This window comes from Callithrix jacchus, chromosome 19, assembly GCF_049354715.1.
Source record: "Callithrix jacchus isolate 240 chromosome 19, calJac240_pri, whole genome shotgun sequence".
NCBI lineage: Eukaryota > Metazoa > Chordata > Mammalia > Primates > Cebidae > Callithrix > Callithrix jacchus.
The window spans coordinates 23,411,446-23,432,408 of NC_133520.1; the positions used below are offsets into that span (position 1 = coordinate 23,411,446).

Genomic DNA, 20,963 nt, shown 5'->3' on the forward strand with positions numbered 1-20,963 from the left:
ATCATTATATTTGAAGTGAGTTTTTCTCCCTAGTTTTAAACTTTTATTTTTACAGTCTTTAAATATCATCCACTAGAATCTAAACACCATAAGGGCAAAGTTTTTTAAAAAATCCATTCTGTTCCCTGCTATATTACTATTACATAGAAAAGTGTCTGGCCCGTAGCATGTGCTCAAAAGTTTGCTGAAAGACGGCCTAGCCACTCTCATGTAATTAGGAAGAAATGTCTCAAAATGTTAATGAGGGTTTGTCTCTAGGTGGAGTGATTGTAAGTGAACTGTATATTTGCTCTATAATATTCTACATTTCCCAGTTAGCAAAATAACTATGAATTATTTATAACTAGGAAAAATGTTACTTCATTTGAAAGTCTTTAAAACACTTTTATATACATTTATGGGGTACAAGTATGATTTTGTCATATGTGTAGTGGTGAAGTTAGGGCTTTCAGGGCCCCCATCACCCAAATAACATACCCATTGGGTAATTTCTCATCATCCCCCTCACCCTTCCGAGCCTCCATTGTCTATCATTCCACACTTTTTGTTCACGTGTACACATTACTTAGCTTCTCCTTCTAAGTGAGAACACATAGCATTTGTTTTTCGGTGACTGACTTGTTTCACTTGAGATAATGGCCTCTAGTTCCCTCCATGTTGTTGCAAAACACAATATTTCATTCTTCCTCATGGCTGAATGGTATTCCATTGTGTGTATATATGCATATATAGTGCACACACATACACACACACACACATTTTAACCCAGTCTTCTGTTGATGGACACTTAGGTTGATTCCATATCTTTGCTACTGTGACTAGACTGCAGGTATCTTCTTGAAATGATTTCCTTTCCCTTGGGTAGATAACCTAGTAGTGGCTGGCTGGCTCAAATGGTAGTTTTATTTTTAGTACTTTGAAAAATCCTATACCGTTTTCCATAGAGGTTGTACTAATTTATATTCTCATTAACAGTGTTTAAGAATTGTCTTTTCTTCACTATCCTTGCCAACATTTGTCATTTTTTGTCTTTTTATTAAGAGCCATTATAACTGGTATAAGATGAAGTCTCATTGGTTTTAATTTGCATTTCTCTGATAATTAGTGATGTTGAACATTTTTTCATGTGCCTGTTGGCCATCTGTATGCCTTTTAAAAAATATGTGTTTTGCTGGGCACAGTGGCTCATGCTTGTAATCCCAGCACTTTAGGAGGCCGAGGTGGGCGGATCACAAGGTCAGGAGATCAAGACCATCCTGACCAACATGGCAAAACTCCATCTCTACCCCAAAATACAAAAATTAGCTGGGCATGGTGGTGCACACCTGCAGTCCCAGCTACTTGGGAGGCTGAGGCAGGAGAATCGCTTGAACCCGGGAGGCAGAGGTTGCAGTGCGCTGAGATCGCACCATTGCACTCCAGCCTGGCAAAAGAGTGGGACTCCATTTTAAACAAATAGAAAAGTGTGTTTATGTCCTTTTTTGCTTTTTTTTTTTTTTTTTTTGAGACAAAGTCCCGCTCTGTGGCCAGGCTGAAGTGCACCTCTTTGCTGGGATTACAGGTGTGAGCCACCGTGCCCAGCCCTTTGCCCACTTTTTAATGGGATTGTCAGGTTTTTGTTTTTGTTGTCGAGTTGCTTCAGTTCCTTAAATTCTGGATATCAGGCCAGGTGTGGTGGCTCATGCCTGTAATCCCAGCACTCTGGGAGGCCAAGGCAAAAGGATCACTTGAGGCCAGGGGTTTGAGACCAGCTTGGGCATGTAGCATGACACTGTCTCATGCTATGTTGCCCAGGCTGGCCTCAAACTCCAGATAGATAGGTAGGTAGGAAGGTAGGTAGATAGATAGATAATTCTGGAGATTAATCCTCTGTTGAATGCATAATTTGCAAACATTTTCTCCCATTTTGCAGGTTGTCCACTCTGTTCATTATTTATTTTGGTTGAATTAAGTCCCATTTGTCTATTTTTTGTTTTTGGATGTGCTTTTGAGGATTTAGTCATGAATTCTTTTGACTAGATCAATGCCCAGGTTTTCAATTCCCTAGGTTTTCTTCTAGCATTTTTATAGTTTTAGGTCTTACATTTTCTTACATTTCAGTCCCCAATCTTGAGCTGATTTTTATATATCATGAAACAGGGGTCCAGTTTCATGCTTCTGCCATGCTGATGACCTCTGTGTGCTTACATCATATGCACTGATGTAAATACTGATGTTTGCATTTAGGTCTACTATTTTATTATTTTTGCATTTGTTTCCTTTTTTTTTTCCCTGTTTCCCTTTTCTTGCCTTTGACTTAAAGACCTTTCAGTATTTTGTTTTATCTTTTAAAAATTATATTCCTTTGCGTAGTTCAGTGGCTGGTTGAGGGATTAGAATATGCACAATGAGCTTTTTAGTCTAGTTAGAATAAATATTTTACCACTTCAAGTGGAATGTAGAAAACTTACCATCTAGGCACCTTTACCCTCCATCTTTATGTTACTCATGTCTTAAGCATATTTTAAGAACTCAATAGTCTGTTCTTTTAATCCATTTCTGTTGTTCTTCCTTCATTTCTGAATATTTCAATTTTCCTTAAGATGTCATTTCCCTTCTGTTGAAGGAGCTTCTTATAGCAATTCTTTTAGATAACATCTTCATTTTCTCTGATCCACAAATGTCTACTTCACTTTCATTCCTGAGGCTATTTTCACTGGATATAGAATTCTGGGCTGATAGGTCTTTCCGCAATTTTTAAAATTTTTATTTTGAGACGGGGTCTCACTCTCTCCCCCAGACTGGAGTGCAGTGGCATGATCTTACCACAACCTCCACCTCCCAGGCTCAAATGATTCTCCTGCCTCAGCCTCCTGAGTAGCTGGGATTACACATGTGTACCACTACAGCCTGGCTAATTTTTGTATTTTTAGTAGAGATGGGGTTTCATCATGTTTGCCAGGCTGGTCTTGAACTTCTCACCTCAGGTGATCCACCTGCCTCAGCCTCCCAAAGCGCTGGGATTATAGGTATTTGCCACTGCGCTTAGCCTCTTTCCACATTTTAAAAATGTTGTGCCATATCATGATTTCTGATGAGAAACTCAGTTACCCTAATCATTGTTTCTCTGAAGGTAATGTGTTTCTCCCCCTCCCCACTGCTTTCAGTATCATTTTAGTTTTCACAAGTTCCATCATGATGTCTGGGTGTAGATTTGAGCTTCTTAAATCTAGAGATTTTTCACAAAATCGGGAAAATAAAGTCACGTGCCACAAAATCGGGAAAAATAAATTTCAATGACAGCATATATGATGGCAATCCCATAAGATTATAATACTGTATCTTTATTGTATTTTTCCCATGTTTAGATGCACAAATACTTGCCATTGTGTTACAAGTGCCTACAGTATTCAATACAGTTTACATGCTGTACATGTTTGTAGCCTAGGAGGAACAGGCTATACCATACAGCCTAGGGGTGTAGTAGGCTACGCCATCTAGGTCTAACTATACACTATGATGTACACAGTATCGCCTAATGATGCATTTCTCCTGCCATTAAATGATGCCTGACTCTATTTCTTCAAACGTTTTTTTTTTTCCAACACATTTTCTCCTCTTTCTGGAACTCCGATGGCACAAATGTCAGATATTTTATTCTTGTCCCACAGGTTTCTGAAGCTCTGTTCATGTTCTTTTCCCCCTAGTCTTTTTCTCAGTTGTTCAGATTAGATAAATTCTATTGGTTTATCAATGCTTCTTTCCTCCATTCCGCTAGACTACTCAGTTAATGTCTAATTTTGGCTCTTGTGTTTTTTCCGTTCTAAAATTTCCATTTTGTTTCCTACATCATCTATTTGCTAAAATGTTTTCTCCGTTGGTTTGGTTTTGAGAGTTCATGATTACTTGTTGGAGCACTTTTATAATAACTGCTTTAATGGTCTTTGTCAGATAATGCTAACACCTGCGATACCTCAGTGCTGAGATCTGTTGTCTTTTCCCTTAGGAGTTGATATTTTACCATTTCCTGATATGCCGAGAAATTTTGCATTATATCCATGACATTCTGAATAGTTATTAAACTCTAGGTCATTTAAAACTACGGAGAATATTGAGTTTGATTCAGCAGGCAATCTGGTTAGGTTCAGGCCTCAAGTCCCAACCTGCCTTCTTGTGAACTGTGATTACAATGTTGGTTCAACTTTCAAAACCATTGCAGTGCTATTATCTATCCCATGTGAACATCTCCAAGTTGCCATTCTGGGATCTGGGTGTTGGTTTGTTAGTTCAGTTCTCACAGTCCTTGTTATGCTGAGTAAGAGCACACACTTGTGCAGATTTGAGGCAAACCCAGGAGTTCATAAACAACTTTTGGTGTCAGTTTTTGGTGATAGAGTTCCTTCCTCTGTGATCTTCCCAATACTTTCCAGTTCCTTCTACTGGTTCTCTGGCTGAAAGACTGAGGTTTTAGTTAATTTGTGTGCTTTTGCCACTATGCCCGTTTCCAGGGCCATACTGACGGAGGACAGAAATAAAAAGTGCCGTGGAGGCTGGCTCTCCTGTCTTGGAACCACAGCTCTACTGGAGAGAGAGAAAGGACTCCCTCAGAGTTTGGCTTCTGAATGTTCTCACTGCCAGCAGTCAACACTGTCACCACCACAGGATTGCTTAGGGGGTGGCATGTAAGAGAACACAAAAAAAGCAAACAGAAGAAAAGGGTTTCTGTACGCTCTGAATACTAAAATTTCCCTTTCTACTCCTTGAGCCAGACCTAGAAGGTTTCTAGCACTCTTCTCTGCATCCCAGTACTCACTTCCAGGTTTCCAATGTGTTCAGTTCAGACTGGGGAATACCAGATGGGGAAAAATGGTAGACTCATCACTGGTTCAGTAATACTTCCAATTCTAATCTTCCTCCCCAATCCACCTGCTACTATATTCTTTTCAGAACCTTTGAATAGCTGCTCCATGCATTCAGTGGGAAAGCCACAATGGAACATGCTTATCTTTTTTTTTTTTTTTGAGACGTAGTTTCACTCTTGTTACCCAGGCTGGAGTGCAATGGCGTGATCTTGGCTCACCGCAACCTCTGCCTCCTGGGTTCAGGCAATTCTCCTGCCTCAGCCTCCCGAATAGCTGGAACTACAGGCACGCGCCACCATGCCCAGCTAATTTTTGTATTTTTAGTAGAGACAGGGTTTCACCATGTTGACCAGGATGGTCTCGAACTCTTAACCTTGTGATCTACCCGCCTCAGCCTCCCAAAGTGCTGGAATTATAGACGTGAGCCACCATGCCGGAACATGCTTAACTTATCTGAAACCAGCCAACTACAGATTGAGCATCTCATATCTGAAATGCTTGGGATCAGAGGTGTTTTGAATTTTGGAATGTGTGCACTATACTTACTGGTTAAGCATCCTTGATCCAAAAATCTGAAATCTGAAATATTCCAGAGTACTTTCTTTGAGTGTCATGTCAGTGCTCCAAGTTTCAGATTTTCGGATTAGGAATGCTCAACCTGTGGTACTTCTAATGTGAGAAAGAAGAATAAAATATATTTACTTTCTTCTTACATTATTACAAATTTTAACTGTAGAATTAAAGGGAGATTTTCCCTCCCCTAAAAGAAAAAAAAAAAAACACATTGCCATTACACAAGGCATTTAGTTAAAGAGGCAAACAATAGGGGTGTAACAAACATTACACAGGAATTGGGTTTTTTCCCATTTTTAGTAGGCAGAAGGATAAAACTGTCTACTTACTGCTCTTGAGCAATTAATTTCTCTCACATTCACTCATTTTTAGTTTTATAATATTTTCAAGATGATTACCATCATACAGTTATGAATGTTAGTTTTTTTTTTTTTTTTTTGAGATGGAGTTTCTCTCTCACTGTCCAGGCTGGAGTGCAATGGCGTGATCTCGACTTACTACAACCTCTGCCTTCTGGGTTCAAGCGATTATCCTGCCTCAGCCTCCTGAGTAGCTGGGATTACAGGCATACACCACCATGTCAGGCTGGTCTCAAACTCCTGACCTCAGGTGATCCACCTACCTCGGCCTCCCAAAGTCCTGGGATTATAGGCGTCAGCCACCACACCCAGCCGAATGTTGATTTTTCTGAGTAACAAGATACCAATGATAAAATTCTGCCAACACGGCCTCTAATTAATGACTTGGAGCTATGACTAACGGAGTTTATATTTTTAAGATAAGAAGTTGGCTGGCTAGGTAATCCCTGAAAGGGAGAAGCAAACTCTTCACAATAGAGAACACATGTAGCCTAACAGTGACGTTTAATGGACTCTGTGCTCTAAGAGCGGGGTCTCTGCAAGAGAAGAACAAAATGAAACCATCTGAAGTGCTAAACATACCAAGAATCTCAATTACTAAAGTGACTACTGGAATATCTGAGTCAACAGCATTTGATTAAATGTATCACCAAAGTTTGCTAAAAATAAATCCTTGAACATGTGATTATAGCACCCAGAAATACTTTTGGATAAAAGAAAATACTCAGGGTATACAGCACTGCAATACTTACATTATGATTTCATGTTTTATTATGTATGTGATCTTTGACAATGCTTTCATCAACTAGTTCTCTTAATTATAATTTTATTTTCTGCTGACATATATAACCCAAGTTTTAGGTTTAAGAATTTCATTTTCCCCACACAAACACAGTAACCACACTCTCCATGGAGGCAATTTTTTGTTTCCCAACTACCTAAAATGCTATTTAATGACAAGGGTTGGCAGAAAAGGCAGACATTACCTCTAAATATCATTCCTTTAAAATTATAAAACTTAGGAGCTGATTACTTTTCCCCTGGAAAACAGGAATCATAACAATAACAATAGTATAATTTGTTGGCTAGGCTCAGTGGCTCATGCTTGTAATCCTAGCACTTTGGGAGGCTGAGACAGGCAGACTGCCTGAGCTCAGGTCAAGACCAGCCTGGGCAAGATGCTAAAACCCGTCTCTACTAAAATACGAAAACACATCAGCCAGTCGTGGTGGTGGGTGCCTGTAATCCCAGCTACTCAGGAAGCTGAGGCATGAGAATTGCTTGAACCTGGGAGGTGGAGGTTCCAGTGAGCCAAGATTGCACCACTGCACTCCAGCCTGGGCAACAAAGCAAAACTGTCTCAAAAAAAAAAAAAAAGGCATAATTTATTGAGCTTTACTATGTTGCAGGCACCGTGCTAAAAGCTTAAAACAGATCTTGTTTTTTTTTTTTTTGAGACAGAGTCTTGCCTTGCTCACCCAGGCTGGAGTGCAGTGGTGTGATCTTGGCTCACTGCAATCTCCAACTCCTGGGTTCAAGTTAGTCTCGTGTCTCAGCCTCCCAAGTAGATCGGATCACAGGTGTGTGCCACTGCGCTGGGCTCATTTTTGTATTTGTAGTAGAGATGGGGTTTCACCATGTTGGCCAGACTTGTTTCAATCTCCTGGCCTCAAATGATCTGCCCACCTCAGCCTCCCAAAGTACTGGGATTACAGGTGAGAACCACTGTGCCCTGGCTTGGATCATGTTTAATCCCAACAGTCTTACAAGGGAAGTACTATTCTTGGCCCCATTTCCAGAGAAGAAAATGAAGGCTTAGCAAAGTATTTAGTCTAAGACCACAGAGTCAGGAAACACTGGAGCCAGGACTGAAAGCCAGGCAGTCTGACTTGGAATGTCTGTTCTTAACCACTCTGTTACAACCTACCAGGACTCAAAGAACCCAAATGCCAGTCTCCTTTTCAGGCCATCTCTATAGTGTTAAATGAAGGGGAAAAGGACAAACCTCTCCACTCCTCTGATAGTGATCCCATTAATTCTGGGGGAAAAAAATCAAAAGTCGAGATAATCCTATACTATTTATTAGTTTTCTAATAATAATAAAAAAAAAAACACCAAACTTGCTATTAACATATAGCTCAGAGAAAGTCATATAATATAAAGTACTGAGAAACAAAAAATTTGCTTTCAGCATTACCAGGCTCATTTTGGACTAAATGAATATAGTATATCCCAGTTAAGAAATTAATAATTTTTTGAAAAGTTAAAAACTTCAACACAAACAATACATATTTATGTAACATTTTATTTGCTCATCTCTCTGAAACATGCCAAAATTCATATAGCTAAGGGAACTTACCATGCTAAAATGTTGCTCAACATGACAAATTTCTACAAAACATATTTCAATGTAGTACCTTCACTTCATTCTTGAGGAATCAACATGTGAACATTACATTTAGGTGGTGAAATTTAGGATACAAATGTAAGTATCAAATAATATCACACTTCTGGTTTACTGGGAAACATAACAGTTGTGACAGTCACATCTAACACCTTGGTTAAATAGAGAGTGAAAATGGGCAGGGGTGTCACAGAAGTATGCAAGGATTTGACAGTTCAAATAATCTATAGCCCTTCTGAGAAACTACAGATGGAAAATAAGTAGCAAATATTTCTGTAATATGGTGGTTTCAGTACATTATAGTGATCATCATTCCATTCACGCACTCAAATAACTGCTGCTTCTGAAAACTAGATTCGAAGTCATTGCTCAACAAGCTGATCCTACAAATCCCTTATATTAAAAGGTAGTTTAAATCTGGAAAGAAGGCAAAGCATACTTGTTAGTCAATTACTTTTAGATTTAATTGAGACTACATATACACAATTAGGTGCATAGTATGTGTAACAATGCATACTATGGTGCAGAGTTAATTCCAATTACCATATTTTATATTTATTGGTCATCAACAACATACATTTTATGCTCCAAAAGAAATACATCGATCCAACAAAATGGTTACATTTAATGTTCTTTTAAAGACAGATGAACTAAATTTAAGAATTGGCTTTTCTTCATATCTCATTTTCAAATTACTGATACAAATTTGTCAGAGAAACAATTATGTGTTTTACCTAACATCAAATAATCTGCAAAGTTTCCAAGGCAGATGCATTTCTTGTTCAATTTCCAAAAGTAAATACAGGCTTTCTAACTGAAAACATTCCCATTCCTAGCTTTCTAAAGCAAACATTCAAAAGAAAATTACAAAAAATGACCTCTAAGCTTCTGAATAGTCCACTTAGTTACATAAAGTATTTTCTGTCCCAACACTTTCTCTAATTCAAAAGATAATTACTTCCTAAGTACATGACAAAGTCTTCATTTCAAACAATTCACTCAGTTTCCATGGTAACATTGCGGGATTCCTTGGCTACCATAAGTCGCATTAGTTGACTGTGGAATTTCTCAATCTTCTTTACATCTTGAGCTTGCTCTGTTTTATACACCAAACACTGTCAAAAATTTTAGAAGTACACATTAACTATGTAAAACTAGATATTGACAATGTAGAAGACATACAATTGGGTAAAATTTTCAGAGTCTTTCCTACCAGTGTTTTGCTCTATTTTCCTTGGAGGGTCATACTAGGGAAACTGCACTCAAGTTTTCAAGCCTCTAGCAATTCCATGTCTTAAAGTTACAGTAATTTAAATGCCACTGCTGTGGACAAAAAAAAACTAAATGAAGTCCATTAGAAGCTTCTGAAAAATGTTAAATGTGAAATCCTGCTGTGGTCTGATGAGAAGAACTCAAGGCTTAGAATTAGATATTTTCTGCCAGCGATAAGTAACTGAGTCATGCTGGGAAAAAACATAGAAATCTTAAGATCCCTTTTACTACTGGTGAAATTGGGGGTTTAACAATAATTTTTAGAAAAAAATTTAGATTTCTCTGTGTATAGCTAGTCACTACATAAACCAGAGAAATCTTGATTTTCTGAAGATATATATTTTTGAGACAGTGTCTCACTATGTGGCCCAGGCTGGAGTCTAGTGGTGCAATCTCAGCCCACTGCAACCTGTGTCCTGGGCTCAAGCGATCCTCAGATTCTCGCATACCTGGGACTACAGGCACGCACAACCAAGCTAATTTTTCTATTTTTAGTAGAGATGGGGTTTCTCCATGTTGCCCAGGCTTGATTACTTTTAAAACAAACCAAATTCTTCCTTATTAGCAGTTAAATTCGTCACTAGATACTTAAGATCTGCTTATGGTTGGTCATAAAACCATCTACTATAGAATCTTCAAAAATAGCAACTTCAAGCTGGCAGCCCTTTCCTCCTTTTGTAATACAGGTCAATTTTTCTTTAGCCCATCTTAAAGGTTCACATGAGTTTTAAACAACAGGAACTAATGATCCTGTAATAAAAGTCAGTAACTTAAATAACCTGAAGTTCAGCCTCATCATGCCCCGCTGATCTGAATTCTAAATGAATTAAAGGGCTAAGCTAGGATTCACATCTCTTGAATCTATGACTAGCATATTATACCTTAAAGAAAATTTTATCCACACATTGCACAAATTTGTCAGCAATCTTTTAAAGAAGTCATATTTATCTGTTTACTGCACTAAAAAATAAAAATAAAAAAAAGAAAGAGGTCATATTAACCTTCATCATTCAAACTTTAGCATATGTGCTATGAGAGAATGTATATACCTTCTCACTAAAGTTTCTGACAGAAAAAGATATTATGGGATTATAAAAATGATACATACATTGGATTATAAAAAAGTCAAAGTTAACATGGATCCTTAATTATGTTTAATCATTAACAGCAAAAAGCATCAATTGGAGATAAGGTCTTTTGTATTAAAATTCATTCTGCATTTATTCCCCTATTTTTAAGCTAGGACATATGGGTTTCTCTTCAGCAGGTATACCTAACCACTCTGTGACAATTACAATTAAGATTTTTCTCAGTGTGGAATGTCAAGATTTAAGAATTACTTAGTGGTTCACACCCATAATCCCAGTGGTTTGGGAGGCTGAGGCAGAAAGATGGTTTGAGTCCAGAAGTTCCAGATCAGCCTAGGCAATACAGTGAGATCCTGTCTTGACAAAAAAAATATTTAAAAATTAGCTGAGTGTGGTGGTGCGTACCTGTAGTCCCCAGTTATTTGGGAGGCTGAGGTGAGAGGACCACTTGAGCCCAGGAGGTCGAGGATGCAATGAGCTATCATCATGCCATTGCACTCCAGCCTGAGCAACAGAGCAAGACACTGTCTCTAAAAAAAGGCAACCAACAAGGCTGGGCATGGTGGCTCATGCCTGTAATTCCAGCACTATGGGAGGCGGTGGCAGATGGATCACCTGAGGTTGGGAGTTTGAGACCAGCCTGACCAACATGGAGAAATTCCTATATACTAAAAAAATTAAAAATTAGTCAGGTGTGGTGGCACATGCTTGTAATTCCAGCTACTTGGGAAGCTGAGGCAGAATTGATTGAACCCAGGAGACGGAGGTTGCGGTGAGCTGAGATTGCGCCACTGCACTCCAATCTGGGCAACAAGAGTGCAACTCCAACAACCAACAAACGAAAGAATACATACATTTACCCAGTCTAACAGGGGTAAGCACTAGTTAGATACTTTCATATATTTTGTTTACTTTCCACAACTAGTCAATAAGGTAAGCTATTGCTATGATACTTTACAGACGAGGAAACTGAGACCAGAAGGCTAAATTTCTGGCCTAAACTTTTCCAAGGCCAAAATGTTAGTAAAGGGCTAAGCTAGAATTCACATCTCTTGAATCTATGTCTAGCATATTATAACTCAATTCACTCTTCCTTTTTCACATGTTCAGCTACTTCACTAAATTCAACTCGTTCTCAGAAGACATGCTAATCACTAAAAGATCTAACTTTACGCAATCTCACAATGGAACCCTGAACACAAATACAGTATGTGACCAAAGACAAAGTGATTTTTAAAATCACTCTATACAATTTTTTAAAGAACTAACCTATTTTTAAAATGTTTACTGAGTGCTTTCTGAGTCAAGACATCATAGTAGGCACCGGAAATAAAACAGGTAAGAACATTACTGATCTATCTCTATTGTCTTAAAGCTCATAGTCAATTAAAAAGACATATGTGATAAAAGAATTGTGATACAGCACAAAAAGCCAAAACAAAAAAGCAAGAGATGAAGCAATCCTTGAGTTGGGTTTTGAAAGATAAGCAGCAGTCTAGCCACATTAGGGGCGGAGGTGGGATTCAATATTGCAGAGGAAACAGAATGTTCAAAAAACACCAAGGCCTAACACATTACAGCATATTAAAGGAGTTCTTATGTAATAAAGAAATGACAGAGATTAGAGGGGATGCAAGGGTGGAGTTGAAAGGTTTCTAAGCAAGGGAGTAACAACCAAATTTGCACTTTTAGAAATCACTCTGGGGTTGAGCATGGTGGATCACAACTGTAATCCCAGCACTTTGGGAGGCTGAGGTGGGTGGATCACGAGGTCAAGAGATCGAGACCATCCTAGTCAACAAGGTGAAACCCTGTCTGTACTAAAAATACAAAGAATTAGCTGGGCATGGTGGCGTGCACCTGTAGTCTCAGCTATTCGGGAAACTGAGGCAGAAAAATTGCTTGAACCTGGGAGGCGGTGGTTGCAGTGAGCCGAGATCATGCCACTCCACTCCACTCCAGCCTGGCGACAAAGCAAGACTCCGTCTCAAAAAAAAGAAAAGTAGAAATCACTCTGGGATGGGCACTGTGGCTCATGTGTGTAATCCCCAGCAACTTGGGAGGCTGAGTGGGAGGACTGCTTGAGGCCAGGAGTTCAAGACCAGCCTAGGCAACATAGCGAGATCCAGTCTCTAAGAAAATTTTTTTAATTAAAAAAATCCCCAGATTTCTGACAAGGTGGAAAATAATGCAACTAAAGGTACGAAGAGAAGAAGGAGCTAGTTTAAGAACAGATGATAAACTCTACCGCAGACAAGTGAATTTTGAGGGTATGTGAGATATATATGCTAATCAGAAAGTCAGAATATGAGCTAAACACACATTTGCAAATAGACATAGATAGATGTAATATCGGACTTGACTAAATGGAGTGCTCTAGAAGAAGCTATATGAAAGGACAACCAAGGACAGACTCCTAGGGAAGCAAATACATATGGGGCACATCAAAGAAATAATCAGCAAAGAAGAATGAAACAACAGAAACACAGAATAGTAAGGCCAAGATAAAACAGAGGCAGAAATCGCAAAATAATTATTTCTATGAGAGTGGTGTTCAGTATCAAAAGCAGCAAGGAAATCAAATAAGATATGAATAATAAACCACTAGGTTTGAAAATAAAGGAGCTGCTGATGTGCTCTCACAAAGGGCAGTTTCAGTAGAATACAACATTCAGAAAACAGATAGCAGAGGGTTAAGGAATGAAGGGGAATGTGAGGAAGTAACAAGAGTGAGCAGATCAAGGACAAGAATAAAGCCTGTAACTTGTGTTCAAACCCTGTCATTTACTTCTTATATATCAAAAAGGAAACTTTTACTCCCTGATATCCAGTTTGGTCTCTACGTTCCTGTTGTTTAAGATCTGAAGACAGCACTTATTAAACGACACTTGACATAATTCATTAATAAAGCAGGTTAGATTATTTTCTGAGGGTCTATAAAAGTAGCTGTTAGAATGAGGTTCTTCATTTTGGAATGAAATGCAAAATAAGCATCCTAGTGGGTAATCTGCATAAATTCTAAGTAAGTAATTTCAAACAAATAATTAACTCAAATCTGAAAGTATGTAGTAAATAAAAATGTATACTTACAACTAAATCATCTGTTACTTTAATACACAAGTTCCCATCAGTATGCCTATATTTGAGAACCACACGTACCTGAAATAAAAATACATATTTAGAAACAGTGAAGACAGATGACATTTCTCTCTCTCTTTCTCTCTCTTTTTTTTTTTTTGGAGACAGAGTTTCGCTCTTGTTACCCAGGCTGGAGTGCAATGGCGCGATCTCGGCTCACCTCCACCTCCACCTCCTGGATTCAGGCAATTCTCCTGCCTCAGCCTCCTGAGTAGCTGAGATTACAGGCACAAGCCACCATGCCCAGCTAATTTTTTGTATTTTTAGTAGAGACGGGGTTTCACCATGTTGACCAGGATGGTCTCGATCTCTTGACCTCGTGATCCACCCGCCTTGGCCTCCCAAAGTGCTGGGATTACAGGTGTGAGCCACCGAGCCTGGCTCTCTTTTTTTTTAAATAGAGACGGGGTTTTGCCATGTTGGACAGGCTGGTTTCAAACTCCTGACCTCCAGTGATCCACCCGCCTCAACCTCCCAAAGTGTTAGGATTACAGGCGTGAGCCACTGCGCCCGGCCAACATTTCTCTTAAATAATTTAGTCTTCAGGTAGGCTGAAAAGGATCCTTTTAGAATAAATACCCCCATATATCTAAAGGCATTTTTACTCTAAACTGAAATGAGGTTAAAAAAAAAAAATCCGTTATTTTAGTTCATTCCTTTGCTATAATTTATTTTTTAAGACTTAAAGAAGTGGCCCACACCTGTAATCCCAGCACTTTGGGAGGCCAAGGTCAGTGGATCATGAGGTCAGATCGAGACCATCCTGGCCAACATGGTAAAACCCTGTCTCTACTAAAAATACAAAAATTAGCTGGGCACGGTGGTGGGTGCCTGTAATCCCAGCTACTTGGGAGGCTGAGGCAGGAGAATCACTTGAACCCAGGAGGCAGAGGTTGCAATGAGCTGAGATCTCACCACTGCACTCCAGCTCAGGCAACAGAGCGAGACTCTGTTTCCAAAAAAAAAAAAGACTTTAAAATGTTGGACATTTTATTTGCAGCTAGTTTGAAAAGAGATGTACTGAACACTCTCAAAACACTTCCCAGGTGGCACTTCTTGCCAGTAAGAATATACACCAATACACCTAGCCACAGGGGAATGACAGGAAAAGGAGAAAAAAACACTTGGCAGAAATGGCTAGTTAAAAAGCCCAAATCCATCCCCCAGAAAACAGTGCTGCAGTTCAGTGCAACTCACACTTTTCATTTTTCCATGGATCTTAGGAAATTGATTCAGACTAAAATATTCAGCAAAATCAGGTCTTTATCACGAAGGCAGAACATGATGCATTATTACATAAAAGCAGAATTCTGCCTTGAAAAGAAGTCTCCACCGACAACTTTTCCAAAAACCAGAATAACTCCTATACTGAGTGCCATGTTACAAAATACTTTATGTTCAATATTCTACAGATTGCCAAGGCATTTAGATATTAGCATATTCCTACAAGACATCTCCCAAGAACACTTCCATGAACATTATTTTTTTCTTTCAGTGATGGATTCAAGCACAGTGTATTGCAGCAGTTTTTCCGTAACCAGTATCAGTAACTCTTGTTTAGCTAGCTGCTTTAAAAACTGCTAAGTGGCCAGGTGCGATGACTCATGCCTGTAATCCCAACACTTTGCAAGGTCAAGGTGGGCAGATCACAAGGTCAGGAGTTCCAGACCAGCCTGACCAACGAACGTGACCAACATGGTAAAACCCCATCTCTACTAAAAATACAAAAATTAGCCAGGTGTCGCACGCCTGTAATCCCAGCTACTCTGGAGGCTGAAGCAGAATCGCTTGAACCGAGGAGGCAGAGGTTGCAGTGAGCCGAGATCGTGCCATGGCACTGCAGCCTAGCAACAGAGCGAGACTCGGTCTCAAGAAAACAACGAACAACAAACAACAACAACAACAACAAAAAGAAACTGCTAAGTATCTACACTTCAAAACAGAAACATAATTGTAAAATGGTGACACTCTAGCACCAGAGGCCTCAAGACCATTCTGGAAATGAAATAAAAAGGGCTAATGTAACTATAATCTAGAGCTTTCCCCAATAAGGTCTTTGCACTCCTGAGATTGAAAAAAAAAAAAGTTACATCACTGTATGCCATTTGTCTGGGTGAAGGTGGAAAAGGAACTCATCAAGTATTTAAGCAGATATAAGTAGTAGTAACTAGGTTAATTATCTTTAGAATAAGATTCTATTTATTGATCTAGTAAATTGTTTAACATATTTTAAATATTCGGTTCTCTAGAAACGAAACAAACTTAAAAATATACTAAGCAGGACTACTATGTGAAGTTTTAACTCTCAGTTAAAGGAACACTCACTGGTTTCATTAGGAGAAAGGAGAGTCAAAAGGCCAATCATACTATAAGGGGGTCCATTTGTTAATTTAGAGGGGCCTGAGTCACTGTGTCAGATGCCATAAAGAAAAAGAAATCAAGGTTCTTGCCCTCTTTGAATCTAACCAACTAAAATAACCAAAACACAAGGACAAAATGAATTAAGCCCTTTAAAGGTATATACAGATAAAACGTAAAGAGGGAAAAGAAGCAATTTAGACTGGGAAAAGGGAAAGTCTAAAAAAGGAGGTGGCTTTGAAAATGCCCTTTTTCTAACCTTATAGAAGAAGGTAGAAGGGTGAAAAACCATTCTGAAGAAGAACTCATACAGTAAGTTCTGTAGCTTCATGAGACTAAGAGTTGAAGATCATGAAAATGGTGCGATGAAGCCAGAAAGACTGGAGATGGGTCAGACTGTGACTGGGAGTTGGAACTATACCCAGTTACTAAACAAGAACCAGTTTTTAAGCAGGAGATGAAGAATTCAATTTCTGTTTTTCAGACAGTTGTGGCAGGCATGTTTGGGAACTAAAAAGGCTGACAAACCAACGAAGAGGTTATCACATAATCCAGTGGTAATGCCATCTTCAATTACAGCAATGCAAGAGAGAGCGGTAAAAAGATACTGAGTATAATGAACAGGCTAAATGTGTTGGGGAGACAAGACAGAGAATTTTGGAAAACAGCTTCCAGAGTCCTGACAAAATTTCCTCTTTAGCCCTGGCAGAAACAGAATGGACTTGGGGTTCAAAGACCTGGGTCCAAATTTCAGCTTTATCTCTTAGGAAACTAGGCAAATTGGCTGGGTGCGGTGGCTCAAGCATGTAATCCCAGCACTTTGGGAGGCGGAGGTGGGTAGATGAACTGAGGTTACGAGTTCCAGACCAGCCTAGCCTGCATGGTGAAACCCCATCTCTACTAAAAATACAGAAATCAGTTGGATGCGGTGGCGCGTGCCCATAATCCCAGCTACTCGGGAGGCTGAGGCAGAAGAATCATTTGAACCTGAGAGGCAAGGGTTGCAGTGAGCTGAGATTGTGCCACTGCACCCCAGCCTGGTCGACGGCACAAGACTCTATCTCAAAAATAAATTTAAAAAAGTAAAAAATAAAATAAATAAAAACTAGGCAAATCATTTAACATAACTAAAATAATTCATTTATATACTTTGATGGGTTGCTATAATTGTTCATGTATTATGTATAAATATATGTAAATATACATATTTAATGCATATTACATATTAATTATACATATAAATATATATATAAAATGCCCATCATGTAGAAGGCACTCAAAAAAACTGTTAAGTCAAGTTTTCCCTCTACACTCATCCTCTCCCCTCTCAACGTATTAGTCAAGCCAGGTGCCACTGCTTGGGCCTGTAATCCCAGCTACTTGGGAAGCTGAGGCAGGAGGATTATTTGAGGTCAGGATTTGAGACTAACCTGGGCAACATAGCAAGACTACTGTCTTTAAAAATAAAAATTTTTTTTTAAAATTAGGCAGGCATGGTGGCATGCCTGTAGTCTTAGCTGCTGAGAAGACTGAGGTGGGAGGATCACTAGAGCCAAGTTCAATGCTCCAGTGAACTGGGACTGTGCCACTGCACTCCAGCCTGGGCCAACTGCAATTTTCTAACTGGGTAAGAGGTAAAAGATTCTCTCTCTTGACTATTCTAGACATGCTTTGCTCACAGTGATGCTCTAGTTATTTTCATTTTCCTTACCACTACCATCACATTCTTACAGTACAGTCACTCTTGATTTAATTTACATATTCTTCACTGTTTTTCATGTATTTTTAGTTTATACTGTGGGCACTTCTGGACAAAAAGTCCTATATGGTCTCATAGTACCACTATCTGAATGAAGAAACAACCCTGCGAACAAGCGAAGCTAACCAAATGAAACAACCAGAAGTCACCGGCGTTATACACAAATCACTCAAAAATACAATTTTTTGGGCCGGGTGCGGTGGCTCACTCCTGTCATCCCAGCACTTTGGGAGGCAAAGGCGGGTGGATCACAAGGTCAGGAGTTTGAGACCAGCCTGACCAACATGGTGAAACCCCATCTCTACTAAAAATACAAAAATTAGCCAGGCATGGTAGTACGCGCCTGTAATCCAGCTACTCAGGAGGCTGAGGCAGGAGAATCGCTTGAACCCGGGAGGCAGAGGTTGCAGTGAGCCAAGATCGCACCACTGCACTCCAGTCTGGGAAACAGAGCGAGACTCTGTCTCAAAACAAAAGAAAACAAAAACACAATTTTCCATCATTAATTATTATATTTTATTGTAAAAAATAGAACTAAGAATGTTTTACATCTTCTTGTTACCTAGGTCTTTCTGTGGGTCTAATACTATTTTTAATTATAATTATCAACATTTCTTGCTGCACACTTTAAACTTACATGCACTATAAACAATATGTAGTATTGGAGTTACAGGTTACCAGTCCACTGCATACACTTAAAAGATATTACTTAATAGTCTCACACAGTAAATCCTGAGCCACGGTTTTCCAAGAATAACTGCTTTCAATTTTCTTTCTTCTGAGGGATATATTCACAATACATTGCATGTATAATACCCTCCAATAATACCAGCTTCTTAAATGTTGAACAGAATCTCACTCACCTTTGTGTCTTCCACAGAAACTAATTTAACTTGGGGTTCAGTCATACAAGAGTGAGGAATAAATGGAGCACAAAGGAGATGACTGAGTTACAACAGACAGAAAACAAAAGAATATATACATAACCAGGTCTGAGGTTTCCAGTATAAAATCCCTTCAAAATGCTGAGTTCTAAAAAGGAGAACTTTTAATTAACACGAAGATGCTTCAAATAATTGTTAGACATGACAATAATATATGCAAAACCTCAAGAGACAAAAAGAAAGACCCGAATGCTAAACTCCCATCACTTGGACTCCTGTGCTTTTTAAGTAATAAGCTAACCTCTGACATCCACCTCCATTATAATTTTTGTGGGGGCTAAGAATGTATTTCAAAGGTCCATGAAAATTGTTTGCAAACATTTACGTATACATGCATCTTTCTGAGAAAAGATGCAAATATTATTCTTATGTTCTCAAAGCCTGTGACTCCCAAAATACTAAAAACGAATATTCGGGGTGGGGCGGGGGGAGTACGGATGTTTCCAAATCGGTATCTTTCAAGAATGTCTGAGCAGCAGTAAAAAACATCAGTTTTATATACATATGGTACCCTTACCACCCAGGCGGTACAGGAAAAGTTAACCTAGACAAAGGACAGGAAGCTGCAGGCAGGGAGGAGCCCTGGCTTCAGGGACTCGTAAAACCGAAGCCATAAGGGAAGCTGAGGGGCTGGATCGGGAGAGGATCGACTGCAGGGATGTTCAGGGCTGAGGAGACCCTGGTTGTTGCCAGTTTCAGGGCCTCACTGGACCGTTAGATCAGGAACGAAGGGGACGGAACAGCGAAACAATTAACTTGGCAGGGTCCATTTGTGTTCATTCTCAGCACCTCCCGGCAGCTCTGGGGAAGCTCCAGAGGCCGAGTGGATGGCGGGAAGACATCCTGGGCTGGGGCCCAAGGCAGCGATTTACCTTCATAGGGTCAGCGAGGTAAAGCTTCTCCGCAGCGCGGCTGAACTCCTCCCAGGTCTGGTACTGCGGCATAGTGGCCTGGAGTGGAAAAGTAAACAGAAGCAAGGCCGCAGAACCCGGCCCAGGAAACTACCGACGTCCCGGAGTCTCCAACGGACGCAAAAGTCCCAGCAGCCCCAAGATGGCGACGCCTCCCCGCACCAACGCCTCGCTCTATTGGACAGCCCCGTCCATGCCGGCCCAATGGGCAGGAGGGATGCTGTCAGGGAGTGGGCGGAGCCCAGGGCATGTGGCTCGGGAGCATACCCAGAGAAGTGGAGAGAAGGGCAACCAATGCCGGCTGTCACAGCGCCCCCTGTAGGGCTGAAGGAGCGGCATCCGTCCCGCGGCCCTCGGGGCTGAACCTCAGCTTCCTTCAACAAAGATGAAGCGGCTCGGCGACAGGCGCTGTAGATACGAGGAAGGAGGCGGCAGGGCCCAGCTGTCACACAGTCTAGTGAAGAAGCCAGGAGACATAAACACAAGAGTGGAACGTAAAACTTTATATGATAAACATTTACGTCGGGTTAGTGGAGCGCGAAGGAAGAACGATCACTTGTGGGTGGGGGGAGGCTCACAGAGTCGGTGCAAGCTCAACAGGTGGGCAAGGAGGGGCAGAACTCTTAGGCCCATTTTAGATCTGCAGTGTATGTCAGATGAGGTGTTTAGGAGATGAGGAAGTAGCCATATGATCACTTATGCAAGGATAAGAAATCATCCTCCAAACAAGAGGATCGTTTGAGCCCAGGAGTCTGAGGCTGCACTGAGCCATCATCACGCTGCTGCACCCAGCCTGGGCATCAGAACAAGAGGTTGGCACAAAAGTAAAAAAAGAAACAAAGGGCCGGGCGCGGTGGCTCACACCTGTAATCCCAGCACTTTGGGAGGCCGAGGCGGGTGGATCACGAGGTTAAGAGATGGAGACCATCCTGGTCAACATGGTGAAACCCTGTCTCTACTAAAAATACAAAAAATTAGCTGGGCATGGTGGCGTGTACCTGTAATCCCAGCTACTCAGGAGGCTGAGGCAGGAGAATTGCCTGAACCCAGGAGGCGGAGGTTGCGGTGAGCCGAGATTGCACCATTGCACTCCAGCCTGGGCAACAAGAGCGAAACTCGGTCTCAAAAAAAAAGAAAAGAAAGAAAGAAAGAAAGAAGATGGCCTGAAGGGGACACCAGGTAAAGAGTATTCTATTTTGAGATGGAAAGATGTTGTCCATGTTTATAACTTTTAGAGGACACATAAGAGAGAGAGAAATTAAAAAATACTGGAGAAAGAAGAAAGCGAAGTCTCAGGGGAAATATGAAGGGAAGAC

General features: G+C 40.2%; 1 protein-coding gene across 1 annotated transcript; it reads right to left on the minus strand.

Annotated features, from left to right (window-relative positions):
* Positions 1 to 8,064: 8,064 nt before the first annotated feature.
* SRP9 (signal recognition particle 9) lies at positions 8,065 to 19,776 on the minus strand. Its single transcript, XM_002760596.6, has 3 exons — positions 19,609 to 19,776; positions 13,628 to 13,696; positions 8,065 to 9,292 (listed from the first exon to the last, which is right to left on the minus strand). Exons 1-3 carry the CDS (start codon positions 19,678 to 19,680, stop codon positions 9,173 to 9,175), a joined length of 261 nt encoding a protein of 86 aa, XP_002760642.1. The 5' UTR covers positions 19,681 to 19,776; the 3' UTR covers positions 8,065 to 9,172.
* Positions 19,777 to 20,963: the final 1,187 nt, after the last annotated feature.